General features: G+C 43.1%; 1 protein-coding gene across 7 annotated transcripts in view; it reads right to left on the bottom strand.

Annotated features, from left to right (window-relative positions):
* Window positions 1-27,005, bottom strand: part of DLG3 (discs large MAGUK scaffold protein 3) — a 150,290-nt gene that overhangs the window by 15,692 nt on the left and 107,593 nt on the right. For 4 of the 7 annotated variants that reach the window (XM_069942811.1, XM_069942812.1, XM_069942814.1 and 1 more), the window contains 4 exons: window positions 5,108-5,222; window positions 2,826-3,002; window positions 2,646-2,718; window positions 1,994-2,081 (listed from right to left, as the gene is read on the bottom strand). In XM_069942811.1, the coding sequence (XP_069798912.1) occupies window positions 1,994-2,081; window positions 2,646-2,718; window positions 2,826-3,002; window positions 5,108-5,222 (453 nt within the window). Of the gene's footprint in view, window positions 1-1,993; window positions 2,082-2,645; window positions 2,719-2,825; window positions 3,003-5,107; window positions 5,223-7,836; window positions 7,914-8,022; window positions 8,108-27,005 lie in introns of those variants that run through there. The other 3 variants (XM_069942816.1, XM_069942817.1, XM_069942818.1) reach the window with 3 other exon arrangements.

Below are 27,005 nucleotides of genomic sequence, written 5' to 3'. Positions count from 1 at the left end.
AAGCAGGGCTGTCTGAGTCGTGGAATCATATCTAGTTTTGGCTGGAAAAAAAATGTACCAACTCCACCTTTAAAAAATTCTTTCAAAATTTTATAATTGAATTTTCATATGAATTTTATAAATGTTCATTATGAATATATCTTATGTTCTATTAATCTAAGGACCTTATTTATAACAGCCAGAAAAACACACACACACACACACACACACACACACACATTTAGTTAGAAAGGCGGAAGCTTTTCCTCCACATATCAGTAATAAAGCACTGGCTTTATTAGATAAGGGTGTGTGGGGAAAGAGCACAGTGTGGGGGGAGATCTGTGCTGTTCTCTTCCTGGATGCTGGATGACTGTATGATGTATGAGCAGCAGTGTAATATGAAGAAATCCTGTGTAATATAGAGGAGGAGGAGAAGCCATAAGTAGTGCAGCAGTAACCTCTGTCCTCAATGTGGTGTTTTCTCTCAGGGAGAAGATTGTGTGCTTCCTTCTTTAGTGTTCTATAATGTGCGCTATGGCTGCAGCAGGCTGTGTGTGTTAGAGAGAGAGGCAGAAATGTAGGGTGTATCACACGTACAGGATCCAAAGCAGATTTGATGGCGCAGATTTGATGTCGTGTTCAGTCATATAGTTACACTGATATCTGCAGCATCAAATCTGCTGTGGATCCTGTACATGTGAATGCACTCTAAAGGGGTATTTTGGACAACAGTGAAAAATTCAGGGGGGACAGGTGGTGGTGAGATCATAAGAAATCCTATATACCCATGCCCTTGCAGCACAGTCACAGCTCAACATTCCCCTGCCGAGCTCCCAATCCTGTGATGTCACAGCCCTACAGCCCCACTCAGCCAGTCAGTGCCTGAGCCAGAACAGAGCTGTGGTCACTGACTGGCTGAACAGGTAGTTCCTGTGGGGTTGCAATGATTTAGGAGCACAAACGCTGATAGACCTAATAAATCTGGGCCTATGTCTGACCTCTATATCACAGGTATCTGGCATTGTCAGTGTTTTTTCTTTGTGTATGGTGAATATTTAGTTAGAAACAAATTGTCAGCAGGAAAAGACCACCTGGTCCGTGTAGTCTAATTTTCAGTTGTCAGGACATTGTGGCTGGAGACTAGCTGCATCCACTGCGCGCGCACACACACACACACACACACACAGAAAGAGGAGAATCTGCTTTATATATTTGCCTTTTTCACTCAGAAGTCACCCCAGGATTACGTAGAACATTAAAAAGAGGCTGCTAAACCAGGTGTACTCTACACTAGTTTGATAAATAACTCCTCTGGTATCTGACTGGCCATTAATGAAGGAGCTGGAGACAGTCAGTCCCTGATAAAATCCAGGAGTCGAAGCTGCAGCTAACCGACTCCACAGCCCTGAGGAAAAGACTGCATCTCTAGCTGTAATACAGCCTGAGAAGCTTCAGGATCTACTATTAGCTCCAATTAGTCATCATCTGCCATGATGTATGATATATGGGAAGCATAGGAGTAAATGGCCAACATAACAAAACAAAAAGAAAAAAACCCAGTATGAGGGCATTGGATCAGGTTTACTTTTAGTTCAGAAATATGTATAGATTTTAAAATATTGATATGGACCATAAATGTCTTATCAGACAACCACTAATACATTAAAAACAGCTGTTGTAGGTCCAGAACCTAGCAAAAAGCTGAATTTAGTGAGGGAAACAGTTGCCAGCCTGATATTTTCGTAGCAGGAGAAACAGTAATGAAAAAGGTATCAATTCAAGCACAGCAGAGTGGGAACCACTTGTGCAGAGCATCTCTTTACATGTGCTCACATAAGTTTTAAGTAGGACACTCCCTTTGTACATGATATAAAGGCAATAAAACTCAGGTGAAGGGACAACATTGAACTCTACACTTCTATTCATGCAAGCAAGCACTAAAATTAATCCTAAAAGCACTAAACTATTTTAGGTTACGTGGATCAATAACGTTCCCTCATCTCTTACTTACGTGCGTTGCCAGTCTCTTGAACAAGGCTCTTGTAAAATGGAAACTTGCGGGACAGTCGGAAACTCTTTTTGCGCTTGGATTTGATGGACTTTGTCAGATGGGGTGATGACAGACAATGGGTAAAAGGAATGAAAATGCCCAAAGAATGTAGGAAACAAGGCAGGAGCAGAAAAGAGAAAAATAAAAAAATCAAGACAAAAAAATAAATAAAAAAATGAATAAAAATAAAAAACAAATATGGGTTTACAGATCATGCACAAACAAGCAAAACCATAATGGAATAGCATGATGAATTGGGAGGCAAGGATTAACATGAAATTTTGGATAGAAATCTACATAGAACTTAGCCCTTGTCTGTAAAAATCTGAACTTGCCGCCCTTGTTACTTTTTATTATACAGAGGCTCAACTGTCCAGTTTTGTAGGAAAGTGTCAACGCAGATGCAGCTACCCCCAAGGGGTAACATAAATGCAAGATTTAAAATACACAGTGTTTGTCAATACTTGTAACCATGGGGACACATAGTTCTACATATTAGCTGCACACATGGTGGAACATTTTTAGATCAAGAATTTGAAAGCTGTTGTTTTGGACAATGTGGACATATTTAATGCTAATATATGGTTATTTTTATTTGCTAAAGCATACTTACTCTGTTTGTTTCCATACCAGAACGCCCGTGAAACTTGACTGTTTTCAGTCGTGCCCTTTCTTTTTTCTCAACCCTGCAAAAGGACAAGCAGGCATTTCTTAGGAACCAACAACTACATGTCAGTAATTCCCTTTAGCCTGCTGCATGGGTCAACTTTTTGAAGTTGAAAATGCCTCTCACCTCTTTTTGCTGGGAATCACCCCAATTTGTTCACTTTCTCCATGCGGTGTGACAAGTCTAGCTTGCCACCATTCATCATCAGAGGCATTGATCACATGTAAAATATCTCCATAAGAGAAACTAAGCCCCTGGCTTGGCAAGCAGCTGTCCCGAGATCGGTCATAGTCAAACAGAGCCCTGTAAAAACATATACGTTAATATTAATCACTTCTGTTTTCTGAAGAATTAAAAAACAGCTGAACTTCATCAGAACCACAAAGTCGTAAGACTGTTTCCCAACTTAGGGTGTGTTCACACTACAGAATCCAGGCGGATAACCTGGCGCGGATTCCGCCGCTCGCGTCCATGCCATAGACTCCATTCTAAGGTTGGGTGGATTCTGCCATCCACCCAAAGAATTCTAACGCAATGTTAAAATACATTATCTGCATATGCTATACGTTAAACAATACTTATGTATTTTTATTGATTAATATTTTAATAAATATTTATTATAAAATGTGCAGTTTTTCAAATCAGCGACCAGGACCACCAATTTAACTCTTCAAGACAGAGCCCTTTGAGGCACAGAAGTCCGGGTCAAATTAATGCAATGTTCCTCTCCACCTTCTAAGAGCCATAGCACTTTTATTTTTCTACCTGTCATTTTTTGCGCCATGATCTCTAGTTTTTATTAATATCATATTGGGGTAGCAGAAAAATTTTGATTGCTTTTTATACATTTTTTTGTGATATATAATTTCATAAAATCAGCAATCCTGGTGCGTTTTTTTCCCCGTTTACCGTGCGGGAACAATAATGTTATATTTTAATAGATCAGACAATTCCGCACGCTACGATATTATATTTTTATAATGGGCAAGGGGGTATTTTAAACTTTTATTGGGATGGGGTTTATAAGGAGTTTTTTACTACTTTTAAAAACTTTATTACACTTTACACTTTTAACACTGTAAAATATGCAATCATTAGATTGCTCATACTGATCTATGCTATATGCCATAGCATAGATCAGTGTTATCGACTATCTAGGTATAGAGCCTCGCCTGTCAGCACATGCGATCGGGACCGAGCACTAAGCAACACCTTAAAGCACCTTTTAAGGGATTAATGATAGTCGGCTGCGGGATTGCAGCTGCCTCTCATTGCCTGCGGCCCCGGAGACTAATGTGAGTGGGATCGCTCTCTCTGCAGCGCTCCTGCTCTCATCAATAACCCCGTCAGTACAGGGAACGTATATATACATTCCTACTGCACTGGGTATGTGCAGTAGGAACGTATATATACATGTTACCAACACATAGGGGTTAATATTGGACCTTCCTGGTCATGTACAACCTCTAATGCACCTTTTTACAGAGGTCATTAAGGTTACTTACTCTAGTACACCATGTTTTCATGGTGAGCCAAGAATAAGTGAGCACGGGGATCATGGAAGCTCAGCTGTCAGTATGGATACTGAGCCCCCGCAGTATTATTCAGGAGCAGAGAAACCTAGAATTTGCCATGTTCAGATTGTGACTGCGACATGTAAGCCATTTGGTGCTGGAGATTCCCTGTATACTTACCAGTCAGCTGGGATCTTTGGTCAATGCGTCTCCATGGCAGGCGTGGAGGCCATGGATGTCTGTGTACCCAGCCATGCTGCAGCATGGCTGGGTACATTGCCTGTCAGCATATTGCTGACAGGCTAAATTAAGCCTGTAATACACTGCACTAGGTGACTAGTGTAGTGTATTACAGTAGTGATCTAATGATCACTGTAGAGAAGAAAAAAAAACACAAACTAAAATATACAATAAATACATTTTGCCTTTCCCTTCTATATAAAACATTAAAAAATAAATACACACATATCAGGTATCCCCATGTTGTTATGACTTGAACAACAACATAATTCTATCATTTATCCCGCACTGTGAAAGGGATAATTGGAAAGGGTTAATGGGCCTCTTGCTATGGATCTCAATGGCAAGATTCACTGGCCGCTCTGCAACCCCTGCCCCCTTTCCCGCCCAGAGCTGTGGCACATGAGTGACGTCACTTACACGCTCGCAAAGCAGGAAGAAAGAGAGAGAAGTCAGAGGAGGGCAATGCTGAAGCAAGTGAGTATGGCCTTTTTTTTCTCCAGTTTTTACTGTAAGGAAATAGTGATAGTTTCCTGAAGCACTTCATGATCAATTTCCTGACCGCACAAACATGGACATGTGCATGCGGCCTTACCGTTTAAATAAGTAACAATTAGAGTAGAACAATGAAAGAACATTTTATTATCCACAAACCTGACATAAAGTGATCTTTTCTCGCTGGTACGAAGAGACCCAGATCCAGAGCTCATACTGCTGTTCATCATTTGCTCTCGCAAGTCATGGATCTTCGACTCAAATCGACTATACTCTACAAAAGGGCGAGAAAAGAAAAGGTGATTACTACTAAAATACATTAGAAAATTCTACGCACATGAACGCTATATACGTAAAAGACAAAAGGTCTAACTACAGTACTAGTCACTTCTGGGAACATAGTCTAATCACAGGAACATTTTACATAGCAGTAGGCCCCCTTATGTTTATATCCCGGTCCATCAGCGACATTGAGTGTTTAGCTTTGGTAACAGAATTCCATTCGCTTCTGCTTCAGTTTTATCACTGGTGAGGGCAACACTCTCAGTAGCTATGCCATTAGCTGCAATTTGCGTTATCACACTATTTGCAGTGAAAACAAATCTAGAAATAGGTCATGGTATGCACAGGTGTGGCCAAACAAAATATAGGGTTATTTTGTGTGAAGTCTAATTTAGGTCATCTCCTAGCAGATCATACATAGAAACCTATAAAAGTGATAGCAGCCAATTTGTTACTAACTGAACTAGCTCTATAGCCATGACAAGGTGGCACTAAACATTTGCTAAAAAAGTTATCAAATTTCACGCAAAGAACCTGTGGAGTAGTTGTCCAAAGGATGCAAATCAGGTTGTTTCATTTATTGTTATTTTTTTTAAAGACTTCTAAAAATGGAAAAATTGATCTGATAGGTTGCCAAGGACAACAACAACAACACATTTCCTTTGCACATAAGTTATAAGTCCCCCACTCTTTATACCCATGTCATCAATTCTGTTCTCCTATTCTATCATAAAGATCCATTACAAAAGACACCAACACCACCCAGAACAACCCAACTGACCTATAATGGGTTCAATTGCCATATCCATTATATTGACATGAATAGCGATGCATGCTGCACTGTTCTTCACATCAAACATAATGAAATCTGGCACAAAATCTCTGAAAGGACCCTCCAACACACACCATAACATGGCCTCTTCTTTAAGCTATGCAGTCAGCATTGCAGTTTAGGCCAAGATCAGACTCTGCGCAATCTGACCAAAACATTAACAGCAGGGGGTTTGTTATACGTAGTAGTGGTTCCCTAACCAGTGGCTGCAGAGCACAAGTGGCTCCTTAACTATTGGCAGCTGCAGATACTATCATACAATAGTGGCACCAAATTGATTAACTAGAAATTGGGTACCAGGGTCAACTGATAAAGAGAAGGGTAAAGCCATCATAATACTCATGGTAGATATACACCATCTGTCCTATTTGAATGTCACAAAGGGTCCGGGACACTATATAATATATATCTATTGTAGATAACTATGTCACTTTTATCAGGAAGAATGAGAGGGCACATGGTTTTGAAACCCTAAGGGCCCTATTACACGGAGCAATAATCGGCCCTTGTAATAGAAACCACGATCATCAACTCATTTCTTTAGGCCCCGACCTTAAATCATTGCATGTCAGGTACACATGGCTACATATAGCGATGCACGGCTGATAATTGAACTGTTAATAAATTACCTCTCCACGCTCCTACTCTTCTCCTGCCTTCTGCTCTCTTCCTGGCACCACAGCTTCTCTTAAAGGACAGGCTGCCAACTGATCACTGGCTGTGGCAGTCCTGGCCAGTGATTGTATGAGTGGCCCATCACCTCAGAGACCACTCTGAAGCTGCAGCCACAGGACCGGGAAGCACCCACAGACCAGGAGCGTGAACAGGTAACGTATTAACTGTTTGGGCAAGAGCTGCACAGACATCGCTAACGACGTCCGCGCAGCGCTGACAGGTCTGTATAATCGCTTAGCAAGTTACAACCAATTTCAGAGAGTGCACACTGCACAAGGATTTATAGGTGCCAACTCCATACATGTACACCTGACCATGATGTGACGTAACTGTATGTCAGAAGCCAGGAACGAGTGCATTTTACTCCAATAAAGATCAGTTTTAATACTAACTGAAATCTCTCTATAAAGAAGTTGCACTCAGGCCATATGCGAATAGTTACAGCATGGCAGTATATCATAGGAATCACATCTATAAGGGACTGGGAAAAGGGTGATGGTCTGGCAGCTTCTCCCTTCTGGTTACAGGGTGAAATCTATCAAGATGTTCTTGGGGGGGGAAGCTAGCGGGACCACCCTGATGACTCAGAGTCCAACTCCTCAATGATAGCTATAATTTCTCTGAAACAATTATAGAGACTCTATAGATACACCACAGGAATAGAGGAGCCCATCTGCTGCATTTTACCAAATGTAACAAAGAGGCTTCTGGTGTACGTGATAATGGTATCCATAGGTTACATTATCCATCAGAAGCCATAAGAGGGTCCTTTCTACTCAGGTCACATATGCATTTTGTCCTCTATTCTGAATGGATCCTAGAAAAGGTATGACAAGCTGGCAGACAGAACACCCATCACTACTGAGGTCAATGTAAAAGCCTCAAAACTTCCCTGGCCCCTCTGTGTGGTATACAGCAGCATCTGCCCCATGTAAAGCGTTGTAGACAGCCTAATAGTGAAAAGGCTCAGCTCTCTGATAACAATACTTCTGCAGCCCCTACCATGCTGGCAGCAAACAATGGAAATCCAGACAGGTGTAAAAAGGAAAGTGTGAACAAAGCCCAACAGTGTTGAGCGCCGGAGTAACTTGTAGCTGACCTTTCCACCTCAGTATCAGTGTATAGTGCACAGGAGCAGGGAGCCCGCACACAGCCGCTCTCCTCTCCCGGACTGCGCCTGACACACCGGGATCCCGCTCAGCTCTGACCTCTGGAACAACTGCGGACACAGAAGTGAGAGACCGCACCCGCGCCGTAAAGTCCCTCACATTACAGACATTCTTACCGGCCGCTTCCTTCCTCTCACACGTCACGCTGTCAGCACGACCGGCTTTCCCCGCACAAAATCCAGTAAGAAGGACGCTGAATGACCGGTACCACCGCCGTTTGAACCTAGAAACAACCGAACTGCTACAGAAACCTCCCTCCTCTTCCGGTACAACCAAAACGCCAACCAGCCAGCTCGAAAAATTAATCAACCAATCGAAACTAATCCAACCGTAAGTCCACCAATCGGGAGATAATGCTGTGCTAGTGAACCAACCAGAGCGCCGCATTTTCCCGCCCACTTTTCGTAAGGACCCGCCCCTGTGAGCTGCTTTATAAATCGCAGCTCGCAGGCGCCGGTGAGTAGTGGAGCGCTAGTATCAGTGTTTACTATTAAATACCCGGTTTTGGCAGCGTCTCTTACAGCTGTATGGAGTGTACTACACTAACCTGATACCGGCCGAACCGGAGCTCTATTATCTATGTTACTTTACAGTACTTGATATGAAAGTCAGACTTTTTTTTATTATTAGCATAATGTGTAACCTTGTTTTTCTTTTTTATTCTAGCGACTTTCTCTTTTCTTCCACTTTCCCAGATTGGATCCAGCTTTCCCTGGCATCCTGGTAGAAGAGCAGTGCTAAAAGGCCAGCATCTTGTAGAGAAATACTTTTATTCTTAGGCTTTCCTAAGCTCCTGAATGGCTTCAATTGGGAAGCTTTCTCTTTCCTTTCTCCCTGCTTGATTGACACCTGGAAGCTAAACATGATAAGGTATGAGAGAGAGGAATAAGAAGGTGTAACAGCTTGCTGCACTTCAGGAGCCTCTTTGACTCTTCTTACTATAGAATATAAGCAGCCTTTCTATGTTCTGGAAGCACAGCTGGATAAATGAAAGGTACCATGTGTCTCCTTCTCTTACAGCTATCTAACAGTGTCAGTAGTTTGGAATGTGAATTACAGCTGACCTATTACCTTTAAATTAGGTGGCAGGAATGGATATGAAAAGAGGAGAAATCTCAGCCTTTCCTTTATGACCTGCACCGTTTAGTCTGTTCTTGGCTTTTGCTTCAAAAATCTGTCAGATAAATCTCAGTGTAAAGGCACCTAATGAGTGGGGAACAGATCAAACATTTTAGATCAGCGATTCGCTGCTGCCCTGCTTGCCGTCAACTGAAGGCACCTATTTTTAAAGGACAACTCCGGTGTCGGGGAAAAAAAAAAACACTAACAGACACAGATCCTATACTCGCCATCCCTCCGCCATTTGAAAATCCCTGTCCGAGTCCTCAGATCTTCTTTTCTTCCAGGTTTCCATGGCATGAATGAGAGCGAAAAGGCTGCTGAGGCGCGTGCGCAGCAGCAGCCTTTTCATTGGCTGGATCCCATCACATGGCTTCCAGCTTGCTCAGCCAATCAGAGCTGAGCAGGCTGGAAGCCATGTGATGCATTCCAGCCAATGAAAAGGCTGCTGGTGCGCACGCGCATCGGCAGCCTTTTCACTCCCATTCATTCTAAAGAAAGACGTGGAAGCAGAGGAAAACCAGGCCCGCCCTCCACTTGTGAGGGCAACGTCACAAAATGGTGGCGGGAGAAAAGGACCGGGTCGACAGTAAATGTGTAAGTATTTTATTTTATATTTTTTTCTTCCGGGGGGGTCGGGGGAGGAAAAGAGGCGGAATGGCTCCAGACAGATGACTAACACACATTACAACATTATATAACTTTGTAATGTGTGTTAAAGGGGGTTATCCAGCGCTACAAAAACATGGCCACTTTCCCCCTCTCTTTTCTCCAGATTGGGTGGGGTTCCATTGAAGTAAATGGAGCTTAATTGAAAACCATACCTGAACTGGAGACAAGAGAGGGGGAATAGTGGCCATGTTTTTGTAGCGCTGGGTAACCCCTTAAGGTCAAAGCCAATTTTTGTTTTTGCACTTTTGCTTTTCCCACTTTATGTTTAAAAGTCCATAGCGCTTGCATTTTTTCACCTAGAGACGTATATGAGCGCTTATTTTTTGCGAAACCAATTGTACTTTGCAATAACAGGCATTGTTTTTCCATAACATATGCTGCGAAACCGGAAAAAAATCATTGGCGCTGTCAAATTGAAAAAAAAAAAAAAAAAGGAATTTGTTTTGATTTCGGGGAGTTTTGCATTTACGCCGTTCGCCCTATGGTAAAACTGACTGGTTATACATGTTCCTCAAGTCGTTACGATTACAACGATATGTAACATGTATAACTTTTATATTATTTGATGGCTTGTAAAAAATTCAAACCATTGTTAACAAATATATGTTCCTTAAAATAGCTCTATTCCCAGGCTTATAGCGCTTTTATCCTTTGGTCTATGGGGCTGTGTGAGGTGTAATTTTTTTGCGCCATGATGCGTTCTATCGGTACCTTGATTGCGCATATACGACTTTTTGATCGCTTTTTATTACATTTTTTCTGGATTTGATGCGACCAAAAATGCGCAACTTTGCACTTTGGAATTTCTTGGCGCTTACGCCGTTTACCGTGCGAGATCCGGAATGTGATTAATTAATAGTTCGGGCGATTATGCGCGCGGCGGTACTAAATATGTTTATATTTATAAAATGGCAAGGAGCATGCGCGGCATGACGTAGCGCCGCTGCTATTGCTCCCGCCTCCTACTCACCCGCGCCGCCCGGCTCTCCGCATGTGGGGGCCGCCCGCTGACCTGATGTACCGGCAGCCGCCGGTTTGACGGGGGATGGCTCCGGGGGGAGCGATGGAGCTTCGCGTGCCGCTCGTGGGGCCCCGATTACGAGGGGAGTTCTGGACGCAAAGGGGGCCGGTGCCTGTCGGCCGGAGGAAAGCGGCCGCTGGTTGGATCCTGACGCTGCTGGGTCATGTGGTCTGGAGGATCCCCCTGGATTGGCGGAGGCACGGGAGCAAGTGCTGCTGGGCAGTCCAGACCGAGGTAGCCGATCCCGCAGGTACTCGACGCCGGCACAGAGTTAATTTCGGATGCCTTGCACGCCTGGGGAGTGAGAATGGGCGCCCTCCGCCGAGAGGTAGGCTATGGTGGGCCCCCACGAGCTGCCGGATCCCCAGGAGGAGCCCAGGCCGGGACTCGGTGCTCGGCGATTGTTTGGGGCTGCCTGGTTAAGGCGTACTTAAGAGCAACCGGGGGCAGGGCATGATAGCAGTCTTCCTTGGGTTCCCACGCTGGGGAACGGACCGGACTGGGCCGCACTGAACTTGGTGTCTCCTGCTGGGAGGTATGAAATTTGTTGATTCCCTCCATTCAACTGGGGGGAGAGGAGCTCCATACTTACATTCATGCTTTGCTTGCTCCCCCCCCAGATTGGTATTGTGGCATCCTGTCCAATGTATACCGACCAAAGAGGCACCTGTGGCGGTTTGTGAACATTGACTCGCTGGGTGCTTGGCCCCCCTTTTCGCCCCCGCTACGTGTTGGACAACTGTGCTCCCCCTGAGGCTGTCCTGGAGAGACTTTTCACCTGGTGCTTTTGTCGATCCTGGACTAGGAGAGCTATAGTTGCTGAAGCTTTTAATTTGTCACTGGACACATTTGATGGCCTATATGGCCGGTTACTCCCGTCCTGTCCTGGACGCACTATTTCTTAGCTGAAGTGGCACTAGGAGATGACACGTATTAAGTCGTCCTGCACATGTTATCTTTTGCAGATGGGTTTCTATGCAATATAGTATGAATTTAAAATCTTCGCCATTGGCACTAAGCTCTTCTGATGAAAATGCTGTAGCTCAAGCGTGCATTGTTCTCACCTGTTATTTTTAAAGTGTGTATTGTACTATAATGTTGCTTTGACATACTCACCCTTCTGATTATCCAGAGATTGAGTGGCACCAGGAGGTGACACGTATTAAGCCGTCCTATATATGTTATCTTTTGTAGAGGAGTCTCTATGCAATATTGTATGAATTTAACGCTTATGTTATTGGTATTAAGCTTTTCTGACGAAACTGTTATAGCTTAAGCCTGCATCGCTCTCACTTATTATCTTTAAAGGGGGCAGTGTACTATAATCTTGTTTTGACATACTCACCCTTCTTATTATCCAGAGATTGAGTGGCACCAGGAGATGGCATGTATTAAGCCATCTTATGCATGTTATCTTTTGTAGATGGGTCTTTATGTAATATAGTATGAATTTAACACCTATGCTATTGGTACTAAGCTTTTTTGATGAAGCTGTTATAGCTCAAGCTTGCACTATTCTCACCTGTTATCTTTAGTGTGCGCATTGTTCTGTGATTTTGTTTGGATATACTTATTATCTAGGGATACATATTAATGGTATTGGCTAAGAATGCCTGCTAAGTCAAGTAATAGGGGTACCTTAAAAGCATCTCCGAAAGATAAAGGGGAAACTAACAAGCTGGATAAATTTTTGAAGACTCCGCCGGTAGGGAAGGGGGTGGTCGGTAGGGACAGGCTCTCACTTACCTCTGCGGGGGAACTGTCAGGCTCAAGGTTTTCAGTGCTTGACGAGGTTCCTCCCGTCGAGGTGACTGGGGGGGAGGAATGTCACCCACAGCCTGCATTGGTAGAAATTCTTAGTGAGGTTCAAAAATGTTTTAAAGCTATCTCCGAACTGTCTACACAAATACTGCAGGTATCCACAGATATCACCTTGATAAGGGACGACCTGAACAAGGTTAAGGACAGAGTGGTCAATATTGAGAAAGATATGCCCGGCCTAGATAACTTAGTTAGACATATACAAAAGGAGGTTGAGTGTCTCAAAAAAGAGAATACAGATATTAGAACTAAAATACAGGATCTTGAGGATAGGTCTAGGAGGTGTAATCTTAGAATTATAGGACTTCCTGAGGGATCAGAGGGGAGCAATACGTCTGAATTCTGCTGCAGCTGGATTAAAGAATTAATGGGAGAGTCTACACTATCCCCTTTGTTTGGTATAGAACGGGCCCATAGGGTGCCATCTAAGGCTCCTCCCCAGGGCGCTCCACCACGCACTCTCATAGCCAAGGTGCTGTGCTCTGGGGATAGAGATCTTATCCTTAGGAAACTGAGAGCGCAGGGCAGTTTGGAGTACAATGGCAACAAGGTGGCGGTTTACCCTGATTTCTCAAGGTCCACACAGATACAGAGAGCTAGTTTTTCAGCTGTTAAGAAACGGCTGCATCAAGCAGAAATAAAATTTTCTTTGCTCTTCCCGGCTAAATTGAGAATTGTGTATAATAATACACTATTGTTCTTTTCTACTCCCCAGCTGGCAGCAGATTGGTTAGATAAGGAATCATTATGATAAAGGGGAGATGTAATTATATTCCAAAAGCAGTTTTTGAGCTCTGTGGGGACGGTTGGGGGTTGCGGGTGGATGGGGGGCGGGGGCAATGGAGGTTGCTAGTTTAGGGATTTCTGCTGGTTGGCAGAGATTGGCTGGTGGGGATGGGTCCATGGGGGGGGTGGAGGGTGGTGCGGGCTTGGGGGGAGGAGGGTTGGGAGCTGGGGGGTGGGGGGAGGGCTGGGGGGGGGTTGGGAGGGGTCCCCACTCAGAGGGTTTTTTTTTTTTTTTTTTTTTTTTCTCTCTCTCTTTCTTCCTCTTGCTGGCCCACTCATGTTCTCTCTTTTTTGTCTGTGGTTAAGTGTAGTTACGGATAGATGGTTAGGGTGATCACCTGGAATGTGCGTGGCCTGGGGGAGCGTCTCAAGAGGTGCAGTATATTTGACAGGGTCAATGCGTATCTGCCGGCCATTGTCTGCCTTCTTGAGACGCACCTCACGGCTCCCACATCTAATCTAATAGCTAAGAGGTGGACCTCATTAGTATTCCATTCCTTTGGGTCGTCATACTCTGCGGGGGTAACGGTATTGGTTCATAAGAAGGTGGATATGGTTGTCAAGAAGTCGCGAGTGGATAGCAGGGGGAGATATGTATTTTTGTGGGCCCTGTTGGAGGAAGTCCCCACTATTTTGGCATTTGTATATATCCCGCCACCTTTTTCCACCGAGGTATTGGTGGAATTAGTGAACTTTGCGAAAGATAAAGAGTACCAGAATATCTTTATATCAGGGGACTATAACTGTGTTATGGAACCCTGGGATAGGAGGTCATCAGCCATAAGAGGAGGGCTAATTAGCTCCCCGTTAAAGAACTTTACTGAAGTAGGGGGCTGGGTAGATGCGTGGAGAACTCTACACCCAAGTACTAATGTCTTCTCCTGTTTTAGCACATCTTATAACTCAGCGTCTAGGATAGATCTCCTGCTGTGCAACCAGTGTGGGCTCAGGGAATTAAGAAAGGTTCATTATGCGCCTAAATCGGTCTCGGATCATGCGTTGCTGATTTGGGAAACCATGGGAGTGCGAGGTAACCAGAGGTCACCTAAGCGGTTTAGACTGAACCCACAGTGGTTGCGCTTACTGGACAATGATGAGCGCATAGGCAAAGAGATTAACTTATTCCTGGAGGCGAATTTGGGCTCCGCATCTATTCAGATGGTATGGGACACTCTGAAAGCCTTTGTCAGGGGACTGTACTTTAAAGAGATCTGTGTTAAGAAACGTGAATTTAGGGCTAGAGAGGCTCAGCTACTGCGGAATGTACATCTGGAGCAGGAGAGATATTCAGTGGATGCGGAGATTAGCAGACTAGAGGCCCTAAGAAAAGCACAGGGGGAGTACTCGGCCTACTTAGAGGAGAAGGCAAGGAATAAAAGATTTTTTAGGGATAAACAGCTATATCAAGAAGGGAATAGACCAGGTAAGCTTTTGGCGTCCCTAGTTCAAAACCAGAGAGAAATAAATGAGATTAAAGTGATTAGGGGAGAGGGTGGAAAGCTAGTCAGGGATCCTGATCAGATTCTGGCAAGTTTTAGAGATTATTTTGAGGGTTTATACACTTCCTCCAATCCAAATATGGATGTACTGGATGAAGAATTGTTTGCCCAGATAAAATTACCCACCCTTAAACCCGAGCAGAAATTACAACTAGAAGACCCTATCACCATTTCTGAGTTGACAGAGACCCTTGCCTCTATTAAAGGGAACACTGCTCCTGGTCCAGACGGCCTTCCTTACGAATTCTATCGCAGATTTTCTAGTTTGCTCCTTCCAGTTCTGTCAAGGGTTCTTAATGAATCCTGTGCAGGGGGGGCATTGCCTGGTTCTATGGAAGAGGCTAATATTATTCTAATAAAGAAGAAGGGTAAAGATTCAGCTGAGATTGAGGCCTATCGCCCAATCTCATTACTCAATACTGATTATAAATTATTTTCCAAGTTATTAGCTAGAAGAGTGGGGACCATAATTGAGGGGTTAATTAAAGAGGATCAAAGCGGATTTATGCCCGGTAGGACCGTTTTTTCTAATATTAAGCGTACCTATATGAATATGCAAATAAGGGAGGGGGTCGATAGAGCCTTGGTGGCTCTCGATGCCACCAAGGCTTTCGACCGTGTAGAATGGGCATATCTTTGGAAAGCCCTGGGGAAATTTGGCTTTGGGAGCAATTTTTTGGGCATGATACAACTTTTATATAAAAACCCGCTAGCTCAGGTCAGTATCAATGGGACCCCCTCTTCAGCTTTTAAGATCAATAGAGGAACCAGGCAAGGTTGCCCCCTCTCTCCTTTGCTGTTTTGTCTTTATGTTGAGCCCTTGGCAGAATGGTTGAGGGAATGCTGTCCCTTTCGGGGATTCGGGATCAGGGGGCATAGGGAAAAAATTCTTTTGTATGCTGACGATCTGCTCCTCTTTGTCTCCAGCCCCAGTGACTGCCTGGAGGGAATCATGGAAGGGTTCCGGAGAATTGGAGGCCCAATGGGTCTGGAGATAAATTGGACCAAATCGTCGGTTCTCCCTCTGGATGGTCCATTAAAGAATCCTATTAGGGATATTAAGATTCTGGCTACGGATGAGGGGTTAGAATATCTAGGGATTGTTATCTCAGCTGATCCTTGTAAATTTAAGGAAGATAATCTCAATAAAATATTGAAGAAAACAGACGATAAGGTGAAGGTTTGGGAGAGGCTCCCTTTATCTATGTCAGCCAGGATTGCTTTGATTAAAATGGTGGTTCTGCCGCAGGTTGGGTTCTATCTATCCGCATCTCCTGTTTATATTAAGGACAAATGGTTTAAGAGCTTGGAACGAGTACTAAATCGTTTGATATGGGGAAGGAAAAGAGTCAGGTTGAAGTACTCTCATTTCTGTCCTAGAATACAGGACGGGGGGTTCAGTCTCCCTGACTTCAGACTTTACTACGTGGCAACTCAGTTGGCATTTATATTGGGGGGGGAGTGTGTGGGTCTCTTTAATCAAGCAGGGTCTGGTGCCACCTGTAGAGATATCTTTGTGCATCTGGAGGCTGGTGCTCCCTGGGTGAGGGGGGAGGGGAAGGAAGGGATTTTTGGACACTTAGTTAAAATATGGAAGGAGATTAGGAGAATATGTAGGGTTAAGCATAGTTTAGAGTTCACGGAATTATGGGATAACTGTAACTTTGTGGAGTTTTTGAAGCTCCCTTCTCAGGGTTTTTGGAAACAGAGGTCACTACTTAAGGTTAGGGACTTTTTTCTGGAAGGTACACTTAAAGGGATTGAGTTATTAGGGGACAGTCAAGACTGGGCCCATATATTTAGATATCATTCACTAAAAAGAGCGGTCACTAAAACACAGAATAAGGAATTGTTCGTGGTCTCACATGTAGAGGGCATAGATAGGATAAAAAAGTTAGGTAAGGGTAGACACTTAATTTCTAAAATATATAAAATATTAATAGAACAGAAATATGATAATGCACTAAAGGGGTTTAGGGAACAATGGGAGAAGGACTTGGGTCCGTTCACGGAGGAGAGTTGGGAAAGTATATTAGGAGGGATATTGAGGGCCTCTTCGAACCCAGAGCACAGACTTACCCAATTTAAAATCCTACATAGATCTTACTATACCCCTGCCCTTATGAAACGCATTGGTTTGCGTGAGGACTCCTGCTGTCCTAGATGTGGTACGGAAGCGGCTGGCTTGATTCACTCCTTCTGGGCCTGTCAGTCCTTAAAAGCGTTCTGGCAACAGGTCTCAGAGGAGTTACAGAATAGGGAGCTACTCGTGGGAACTCTCTCCTTTGAGAATGCGGTACTTGGGGAAGATAGGGTGGGAGGGGAAAAAATAAAGGCTCTGGTCAATACTCTTCTGTTTCAAGCTAGGTTGGTGGTCCTGAGGAACTGGTTGAGTGACTCCGGTCCATCAAAACAGGAATGGTTAAATCAGGTGGAGAGGGTTAGAAGCATGGAGGGACCTAGACGGGGGAAGTGGTTGGGTTGGCACTGAGGAAGATTTTTATGTTTTTATGTTTAGTGAATGTTTACGTTATGAGTTTCTTCTTTTTTTTTTTTTTTTTTTTTTTTTTTGCTTTCCTTTACTCTCTCTGAGTGGGGGGGGGGTTGGTTTTGGGAAATATGTGTGGTGGGACCATATGTCTCTGAAATAACAGAGAAACTGTGCTAGGCGGTGGACCTATATGTTTAGACAATATTGTATATCTTGGTGATTTAATCGCAACCCGCTGTTAGATGCTAATGTTGTTTCTCTAATTCTGTATGGCATTTGTATAATATTATATGATTATGTTTTATATTGTGAAAAAGAAATAAATTAAATAAAAAAAAAAAAAAAAAATATTTATAAAATGGGAAAAGGGGGGTGATTTGGACTTTTAATAGGGGAGGGGGCTTTTTATTAATAAATAAATTTTTACTTTTTTTTTTTTACTGTAACTTTTAAGTCCCCCTGGGGGACTTGTATATAAACAGCAATGATCTCTCATAGAGATCAATGCTGTGTATATACACAGCAAAGATCGATGAGACCGATTGCTATGGCCTGCTGCAGGCCATAGCAATCTATTGCCGAGCCGAGATCAGCGTCATTCCGACGCTGAGGCCCTGCACGGGCAGAAGAACGGATCCCCCCCCCCACTCTGAAAACCCCTGCGGCACCGTGACGTATCAGATACGTCATGGGTCGCTAAGGGGTTAAGGGGAAAAAAAATGTGGGAGTTGACCTTTTGAAGGTAATCTGTCAGCTGTAATTCACATTCCAAACTGCTGATACTGTTAGCTGTTACAATAAGGAGACACATGGTACCTTTCATTTATCCAGCTGTGCTTCTAGAACATAGGAAAGTTGCTTATATTCTATAGTATATAGTATAGAAGAGTCAAAGAGGCTTTCCCGAGCTCCTGAGGTGCAGCAAGCTATAACACCTTCTTATTCCTCTCTCTCGTACATTATCCTGTTTAGGACTCAGCTTCCAGGTGTCACTCACTCAAGCAGGGAGGAGCAGGGAGAATGTGTTTTATGCTTGAAAAAGGCCTTTATTTTACTTGTGAAGGCCGAAACGTGTTGCAATAAAAGTAACTGTTCTACTACGTCCAGTGCGGTTGGTATATACCGTTAGTAAGTATACGGAGCCGACTTTTATACCACCACGTATATGCCACAGTACTTCTGCGCTGACCCAAGTTGTACAGGGTTCCTGCTATGGTCCTGTAACCGGCTGGTTACAATATCTGCGTACTCTCATTCCACCTCGGTGGTGATGTCCCGGAACAGCTGTGGAGTACAACCATTTATGCCATCAATAGAGTTGCCTAATCTTGCACAACTCCTCCAGGTGAGTGGTCCCTTGTAGTCCCCTACTACCACACACCTGGCCTCCTCCTACTACACAAGGAAGCGCCCCCCTTCTCTCCTTTTCACATTTGTTTAAGTGTTTCAAATGAACAGACCAGCACCGGCGCGGGGAAGCCAGTGTCACAGTCCTTTTTTTTTTTTTTTTTTAAACTACGGCCCGAGCACCGGCCCAGTCTGGAGCATTGGAGGTGGGCCGGCCCACCCCCAGTGGGAGAAAATCCCCTCTGTGATTCTAATAAAGCCGTGTCATAGAGGGGAGGGGGCTTCCTTCAGCCCGGGTTGGTGCATGGCAATACACCAGCGCTGTTCGCGGGAACCAGGCTGTAGAGATCGCCTATCTGGACTTCAGCAAAGCCTTTGATACAGTTCCCCATAAAGAGCTTATAGAGAGGTTAGAGAAAATAGGACTTAATCACTGGATAGTTTAGTGGATTTGTGGTTTGCTCGGAATATACACTATTAACAACAACCCTCTGATATCTATCCTTTAGCTGAGACTGGTTACAAGTGGTGTGCCACAAGGGTCTGTTCTGGGTCCTATTCTTTTTAATATGTTCGTAAGTGACGTAGGAAAAGGCCTGGTAGGTAAAGTTTGTCTGTTTGCTAACGACACAAGTGTGCAACAGGGTTGATATTCCTGGAGGTGTCAGTAATTTGGAAAATGATTTAGCTTTGCTAAATAAGTGGTCCAAACATTTGGAAATTAAAGTTCAATGTTTCCAAATGTAAAATAATGCACTTGGGGAGGAGGTATCCTCTATCCGAGTATCACATCGGCAGTACTGTGTTGGAAAAGACTTCAGAAGAGAAGGATTTAGGGGTAGTGATTTCTGACAGCCTTAAAATGAGTCACCAGTGCAACCAGGGAGTGGGGAAAGCAAATCGTATGCTGGTCTGTATAACCAGTAGGAAGAAGGAGATTGTGATCACGCTGTATAGAACTCTGGTGAGGCCACATCTGGAATACTGTATCCATTTCTGGAGACCTTGCCTAAAAAAGGATATTGATCAAATAGATCGGGTCCAAAGACAGGCCACAAAAATGGTGGAGGGTGTGAGGCATAAACTATATCAGGAAAGATTTAAGGACTTGAATCTGTATAGTCTGGAGGAAAGAAGGGAAAGGGGGGGACATAATTGAAACCTTTAAGTATGTTAAAGGACTAAATAATGTTCAGGAGGGAAGTGTTTTTAGTAAAAAAACTGAGCTCAAGAACAAGAGGACACAGTGAGAGGTTAGTTGGGGGGAAGGTCAGAAGCAACATGAGAAAATATTATTTTACTTAAAGAGGAGTAGATACTTGGCGCAAACTTCAAGCAGACGTGGTTGGTAAATCTACAATGACAGATTTTAAAGGGGACCTGTCACTCTGGCTACCGGGGTGGAGCCCCTTATACTTATCCCCCTCTCGAAGTCCTGTAACCCGTCCCGCCGCTGAGAAATCTGTCTGAAGCCTTGCGCATGCTTATCAGCGATCAGTCCGATGTCCATAGAGAATAACTGCTCCAGTTATTCTCTATGGACGTCGGACTCTGGTCTCTGGTGAGCGCGCGCACAGCTTTCGACGGGGATTTCTTGGCGGTGGGACGGGGACTTAGAGGAAGGGGGAAGTATAAGGGGCTCCACCGGGGGGGTCGGGCGGGATACTAAAAGGGTCTTTTTCTGCTAACAATCTTCTATGTTTCTATTAAAAGGCCAGACTGCAAATTATGGGTTATAAAGGAAGAAAAAACTATTTCAGTTTCTTATATAGTAGCTAATCATTAGAAGGATGTGTCATAAGTCAGACAGGTTTGAGTAACTGAAATCACCGGTCGGAGTTGGGATTCAGCCAAGAAGGTGCTCTGAAAGCACTGTTTTTTTTTTTTTTTTTTTTTTTTTAGGCTGGCTATACATTTTAGATAGCATTTGGCCAACAGGTGTTCCTTGCGATCCCCCTATATATGTATTAATGAGTCAGCAAAGCGTTCATGTTGAAAGCGTTCTTACTAGGGATAGGGAGAGATAGGAAAGCCACTGCCAGACACCTCTGGTGGCTTATATTCTTCAAAAAAATGCACGAAACAGGCATTTTGAAATTTAACATGGCTATACCCCATGTGTAAAGCCAGGTTCAAAATAGACCACCAGTGGTTTTTAGACTGTCCAGAGAGATTCGGCAGGAGACAGTTCCATCTGAAACTGATGGAATGTATAGTTTTGTGTAGGTTCTTTAATTGATTAATACCCAAATAGTTTTGTTCAATGACAGAAGCAGAGAATTAAATGGATCCAATCGGCACAGATTCACGGCCCAGATGACTAGTTCACAGCTCTCCCCCTGCCTTGTGCACGGGATTAAAAAGTATTTTACCGGACATGAAGACTACAGAGCCCAGAACCCCCAACACCATTGGAGACCTTGTCTGACCAAATTGGATCCCTTTAAGGCACTAATAAGGTGGACATGAACCAGCTGGGTTCACTGGATAATTTCCACATGGATCTTCAGCCCAACACAGTGGGACATGATGGATTTTACACCTTGATATGCTGTGGCTGCCCAATAGTACATAACAAATGATCCTAGAATATACAAGTATCCATGTCATGGTAAACTGGAAATATCACTGGACAACAATGACAAATCTATTTTTATTATTCTAGTGGGGCACTGCAAAATTCATGAGTCAGCCTCATCTCAGAGCCAACAATTATATGTTTCTATTCACCTTCATAACAAACAAGAAGAATTCTCATAAGCTAAGCACCTGCAGTAATTTTAGGTGTGTTGGCTACATGGCTCATAGGATTTGGCAAGATGCATAGTTACATAGAGCCAGCATATTATGCTTTAAAGGGTTTCAGCCTCTAAAGCTTATGGTTTCCTTAAAGGGGAACTCCAGGTAGAGGTTAAAAAAAATTTACTTCAGAAGCATATAGCATTACCTACCTATCTATTCCAGTTTTGAAACTACCAAAAATTCATATGTTTTGGGGCGTTTTGTTCTGTTTTGTGTTTCTGCTTCCACGCATATATTATGATCAAGCATCTTTTATCTTTGAAGTTGAGCCCCACAATAAGGCTCTGATCCTCTCTGCTGTTTTACATGATATACTTGTGGCACTCTTATCATTTTGTGAATAGGCTGCAGTACTGCAATGACACTCCAACATGTTTGAACACAGCCCTAATTTCACTGCACAATCAGAGAAATTAGTGCAACACCTGCTTCTGGCTGGTCAGAGATGGTGAATCACTCAGGGGATTGGGTGATCCAGCCAAGCCTCCTGTGAGATCACGCCCTGCCCCCTGTCTGCATCATCAGCCTGTGCTCAGCAAACACACACAATGTGAAACAGAGGCATGGAATATTTGTCTCCTAAGGGGGGATAGCAGAAGGAGCAGAAAACAATGTGGATTGGCGCAGGGGCCATTTTTTTTTCACTTACTAGATTTCTATCAACTACCAGTGTGGCAGAACCGTACAGATACGGTAATATATTATATAGACACATCTATATAACTTTTAATGTACTTTTAATAGAAAACAAGTTTTTCTTATCCGGAGTTCCTCTTTAATGATGAAAACTATGGGGGTGATTTATAAAATGTAATCAAAATTGCCAGTTTAGTGTGATAAAGCTGGCTGAATTTACCAGACACATTAGGAACTCTTTCCATACACTAGTATAATATGACAAGGGATAGCACACGTTTACATTTTTTTGCATTTAACAAAAGAGATTTTTATGATCCCCTTTAAAAAAAAAAAAAAAAAAGTAGCCCAGGATAAAACATTCCTCTATCACTGCACTGCCCATTGTTTATAACATCCTTCAGTATATACCATGATGCATCAGCACAGCATTACATATGTAGCTATAGCCAGTACCATTTCTGCCTGCTGGGGGGGGAAACTATAATAGTCCTTGAGACCATAAGAACCCTTTAACTGTAATGGGGTCCATTGGGTTTCTATTTAGTGTCTGTCATTTACAAGATAATCATTAGATTAAAAAAAATGCTGCATGTAGCTTTTTTTTTTTGTTCTGTTATTTAAATGGACTATGTGACAGAGGCCCTGACCTGAGCCTTTTACACAGGTGTGAACATGACTTTATAGTTCTATGACTAGAGCAGTGATCTGTGACTACAGTGTCTACAGGAGGACAATGGTAGTCTGAGACACACTTCCTGTCATATCATTGGTTCAGGCTACTGCAGCTCTACCTCCTCAGATTGGCTGCTGGTGTAAACCCAAGCCTACCACATTACAGGAAGTCGACCCAAAATTATGCTTTTTTTTTTGTTTGTGTGTGTATATATTAGCCTCTGTTGTCTCTTGGTGGAAAATATGGTTCTCTAGCATGTTTTCCCCAAGTATACTGTTGTTTAGGGACTTTTTTACCACCATGCAAGAGGGGCGACTGCATAGGGTACCGACAGCTAGGGGACGCAGGCAGTGGCAGATTATAATGTGGGTGATTTGGGCGGTTGCTCGAGGCTTCAGGGGGCCCATGGCTGTTCGAACAGCCCACATCTAAAGCTCTGGTAATACATTACCAGGTCGCACTCCTGCTTGCTGCTCAGGCTCCCGGCTACTGGTGTAATGCTCAATCAGTGTGCTGCCCTGCTGCAGTGCTCTGATTGGCTGAGCAGGACACCAGTAGCCGGGAGCCTAAAAAGCAAGCAGGAGCGGGGCTTGGTAATGTATTACCTGGGTAGAGTGGGACAGGGTTTAACATACTCGCAGCAGAATAAAAATCCACTGCGAGTATGTAAGCCCCTAGAAAATCACAGGACACAGGATTGCAGCAGAAATCACTGCATGAAATCCACTGCAGATCCTGTATGAAGCTACCCTAAAGGTTAAAAATGTACTTCCATTTTTTGTGAAGAACTGGGAAATCATTTTACACCCTGAAATCTGCAGTTCAATGTTGAATTAACATCAGCTGTGAGAGAATAAAGGAGCTGTGTGTTCTTTGGGATAGTTATTTGTAGAGATAAGCAAATTTACAGTAATAACAAAGCGTTACCTTTGCAATACGCTCATCAGCCTGCTGGTGTCTAACTTACTGCCATTCCTCCCTGGGTGCTGGGAAAGGACTGGATCTAGTTTTTCTCAGCACCTGGGGAGGAGCTGCAGTAAGTTAAACACCAGCAGGCTGTTGTGCGGATTGCAGAGATAACAAAGCGCTTTGCCTTGTTATTAGGGAGAAGCGGCATGTAGCGGCAGTCAGTTAAATGGAAGCAGGCTGATGAACGGATTGCAGAGATAACAAAGTGCTTTATTTCCTTATTACTGTAAATCTCCTCATCTCTAGGTATTTGTAAGCTACAGAACAACTGCCGTACAGTCATCTGCAGGCAATGTTATGGTTCAACATAGCAAGATAGTAAGCAGACTTTTAAGCAAAAGTCAACTTTTAGGAGGACATTTATAAAACGTAAATCAGGGGCGTACACCAAGGAGAAGGCCAGGCTTTCTCCTGCAGGTGTAAATCATGATCCAAATCTACACCTGTGTCCGCCTCTTAGTGAATTCGGCCAGGGAAAAAGGGTGTGGGGCCTAATTTAAGACTTCATAAGGAAATATTTGCTTAGTATTTTCGACAGTATTTTGCAACCAAAACCAGGAGTCGATTGAAAACACAGAGAGGCTATGTTCGCACACTGTTGAAATTTAGTGGATGGCCATCATTTGATGGCAAATAATGGCCATTATTTCAAAACAACAGCAATCTTTTGCCATTAAATGGCGACCATCCACTAAATTTCAACAGGGATTTGAACCAAAGAATGAAATGATGGCAGGTCTCTAGACAGGTGAGGTACACCTAGACCACAGTTTCAACACATTTGGGTTCAGAGATTCAACTAGATCTGAGTGTTTCTCTCAGACATAAGCTGCCTACAGAGGACTGATCTGCAATCAGAGACACTGGCTGACAGCTAAGTGAGCAGGAGGCCAGGCAGCATTGATTATTCATGAAGAAGAGGGAGGAGGAAACAGTGGTGAGGTGTGCCAGAGTGTCCTTTTTGTAAGACAGAACGGCTCAATCCAGACCTATCGTGCCACTTGATCCTCTATGAAATCCCAAGCGCAGGTGAGTGTGGTTACCACAGTCCGTGATAGATGCAGTAGAGATGGACCATCAATTCAGGAGTACGAATAATTTATTAAGTGCAACACGTTTCGGCACCCACATATAACGGAGCCTTTCTCAAGCATGTCATAGAGTACAACCTTAACATGTGTTAATATCTAGATGACCCTATTATTTCACTTCCAGGTCATCTCAGGGAGAGCCAATCCAAATAAACTACTAACAGACTACTAAAAAACATATAAAACATGTAAGTCAAATAATAATATTATAAAATGTATAACATTAAAAAGTTATTATAATTATATAAATATATATTATATATTATTATAATATTATTATTTGACTTACATGTTTTGTATGTTTTTTAGTAGTCTTTTTAGTAGTTTATTTGGATTGGCTCTCCCTGAGATGACCTGGAAGTGAAATAATAGGGTCATCTAGATATTTACACATGTTGAGGTTGTACTTTGTTATGCCATGCTTGAGAAAGGCTCCGTTATATGTGGGTGCTGAAACGTGTTGCACTTATTAATAAATTATTCGTACTCCTGAATTGATGGTCCATCTCTACTGCACCTATCACGGACTGTGGTAACCACTCACCTGCGCTTGGGGTTTCATAGGGGATCAAGTGGCACGATAGGTCTGGATTGAGCTGTTCTGTCTTACATATTCCTCACACCAGTGGACACAGGAGGTGATCTCTCTTCCTTTGAGCTGCGGTGATTTATGTATACCACAACTCGCTTCTATAGAGTTGTGCCTATTTCTGCACAACTCGACTAGGTGAGTTCATTTCAATACAATTTTGTGTGTGCTCACCTTTGCTGACTGTATTGCACTAGGAAGCGCCCTCTTGTTTGTTTCTAGAGTGTCCTCTTTGACACTTCATTATAGTAGGACCTGGGATTTTGCATAATCCACGCCATGGACAAATTACCAAAAGGCACCATGCTCACTGGGGGAATACCAGCTACAGCACACTGTCAGCACCTTAGGAAGGACCCAAGAGCTGACAAATTCTCTTTAATTGTAAACCACACCTGAGCTGGAGACAAGAGTGGTGTTGTCTCTGGAAGAAAGTGGCAATGTTTTTCTATAGCTTTTGCATGTTAAACAATTGTGGGGTCAGTTTTGTGACAGCCCTGTGCACAGTTGTAATTTTTCTAAAATGCATTAGAGGACTAAGTTTATATATTTATAGATACAGTACTTTTGCCAAAGTTATTACAAGCAAATATGTCATACATTAGTGAAGACTTTACGCTGTGTATCCCCCATTATTAAAAGCTATCTTTCATTATATTTATGGAGATGTCTACCAGACCTGATAATACTATTTTATTTTTCGTGGTGCAGGGAAATAAACTATGTTTCCACTTAAGCACTTGCCTGATTTGCCAATGTGGCTTACATCTTCATTTCTTTAAAGCACACAGCAATATAAAACACTGTATACGCCCACAGGAAAAGATAAGTTATGTCAGAAAAAGTGTACGAAGTCCATGCAGTCTGCTCTTTCATCTTCTTCTTTACGTTATATAGTATGGATAAGAATATCTTGCTACTTTTAGTTTGGACAGGCGGACCAACCAAATGATTTTTTTTGAGGTGGGGACAGAGGGAATAGTTACATGTTTGGACAGTATGTGCAGCTATGTATTTGCAATGCTTTACAGCGCTTTTGGACATGAGAGCTGTGATTGGTTGCTGTAGGGAAATTAAACTAGTTTTTGTTGTACAGACTGATAACTCTTGGCCACTATTTCAAATAATGTCTGACTAAAGCTCTATACAGCAGTACCAGGACCTGCCCTCTACCAGAAATACCTTTTTATATATCCATGTCTCTCCTCAGAAGTTCTGGCTAAACCTTTCCAATTGATATTTAGTCAATATTTTGTCTTGTCAAGTGTCTTTCCATTGCGTAGACTATAATCCCAAGACAGGAATTTTAAAGCTATTACACACCTTTGTATAATTATACAAGAGGCAACCAAACTACGTCATGTGCAGCACTTGTCACATACAGATTCAACAGGACGGCACTGTTCTTAATAACCATAACACAATGACAATGATATGTATCTATCTTGTAACTAGATGAATATCCAGTGAACCGTCCGGGGTCACGGAACGGCCGGTCTCATACAGTGTGTGCACATAGCCTAAATATGCAAAAGAAGAACCTGTAGAGCCTCATCAAAGAGTCTCGAAACACAGGACTA

The sequence above is a fragment of the Dendropsophus ebraccatus genome, chromosome 10 (genome assembly GCF_027789765.1).
Source record: "Dendropsophus ebraccatus isolate aDenEbr1 chromosome 10, aDenEbr1.pat, whole genome shotgun sequence".
NCBI classification, from domain to species: domain Eukaryota; kingdom Metazoa; phylum Chordata; class Amphibia; order Anura; family Hylidae; genus Dendropsophus; species Dendropsophus ebraccatus.
The sequence above is the reverse complement of the archived record's forward strand: the minus strand, read 5'-3'. Positions and strand labels throughout refer to the sequence as shown.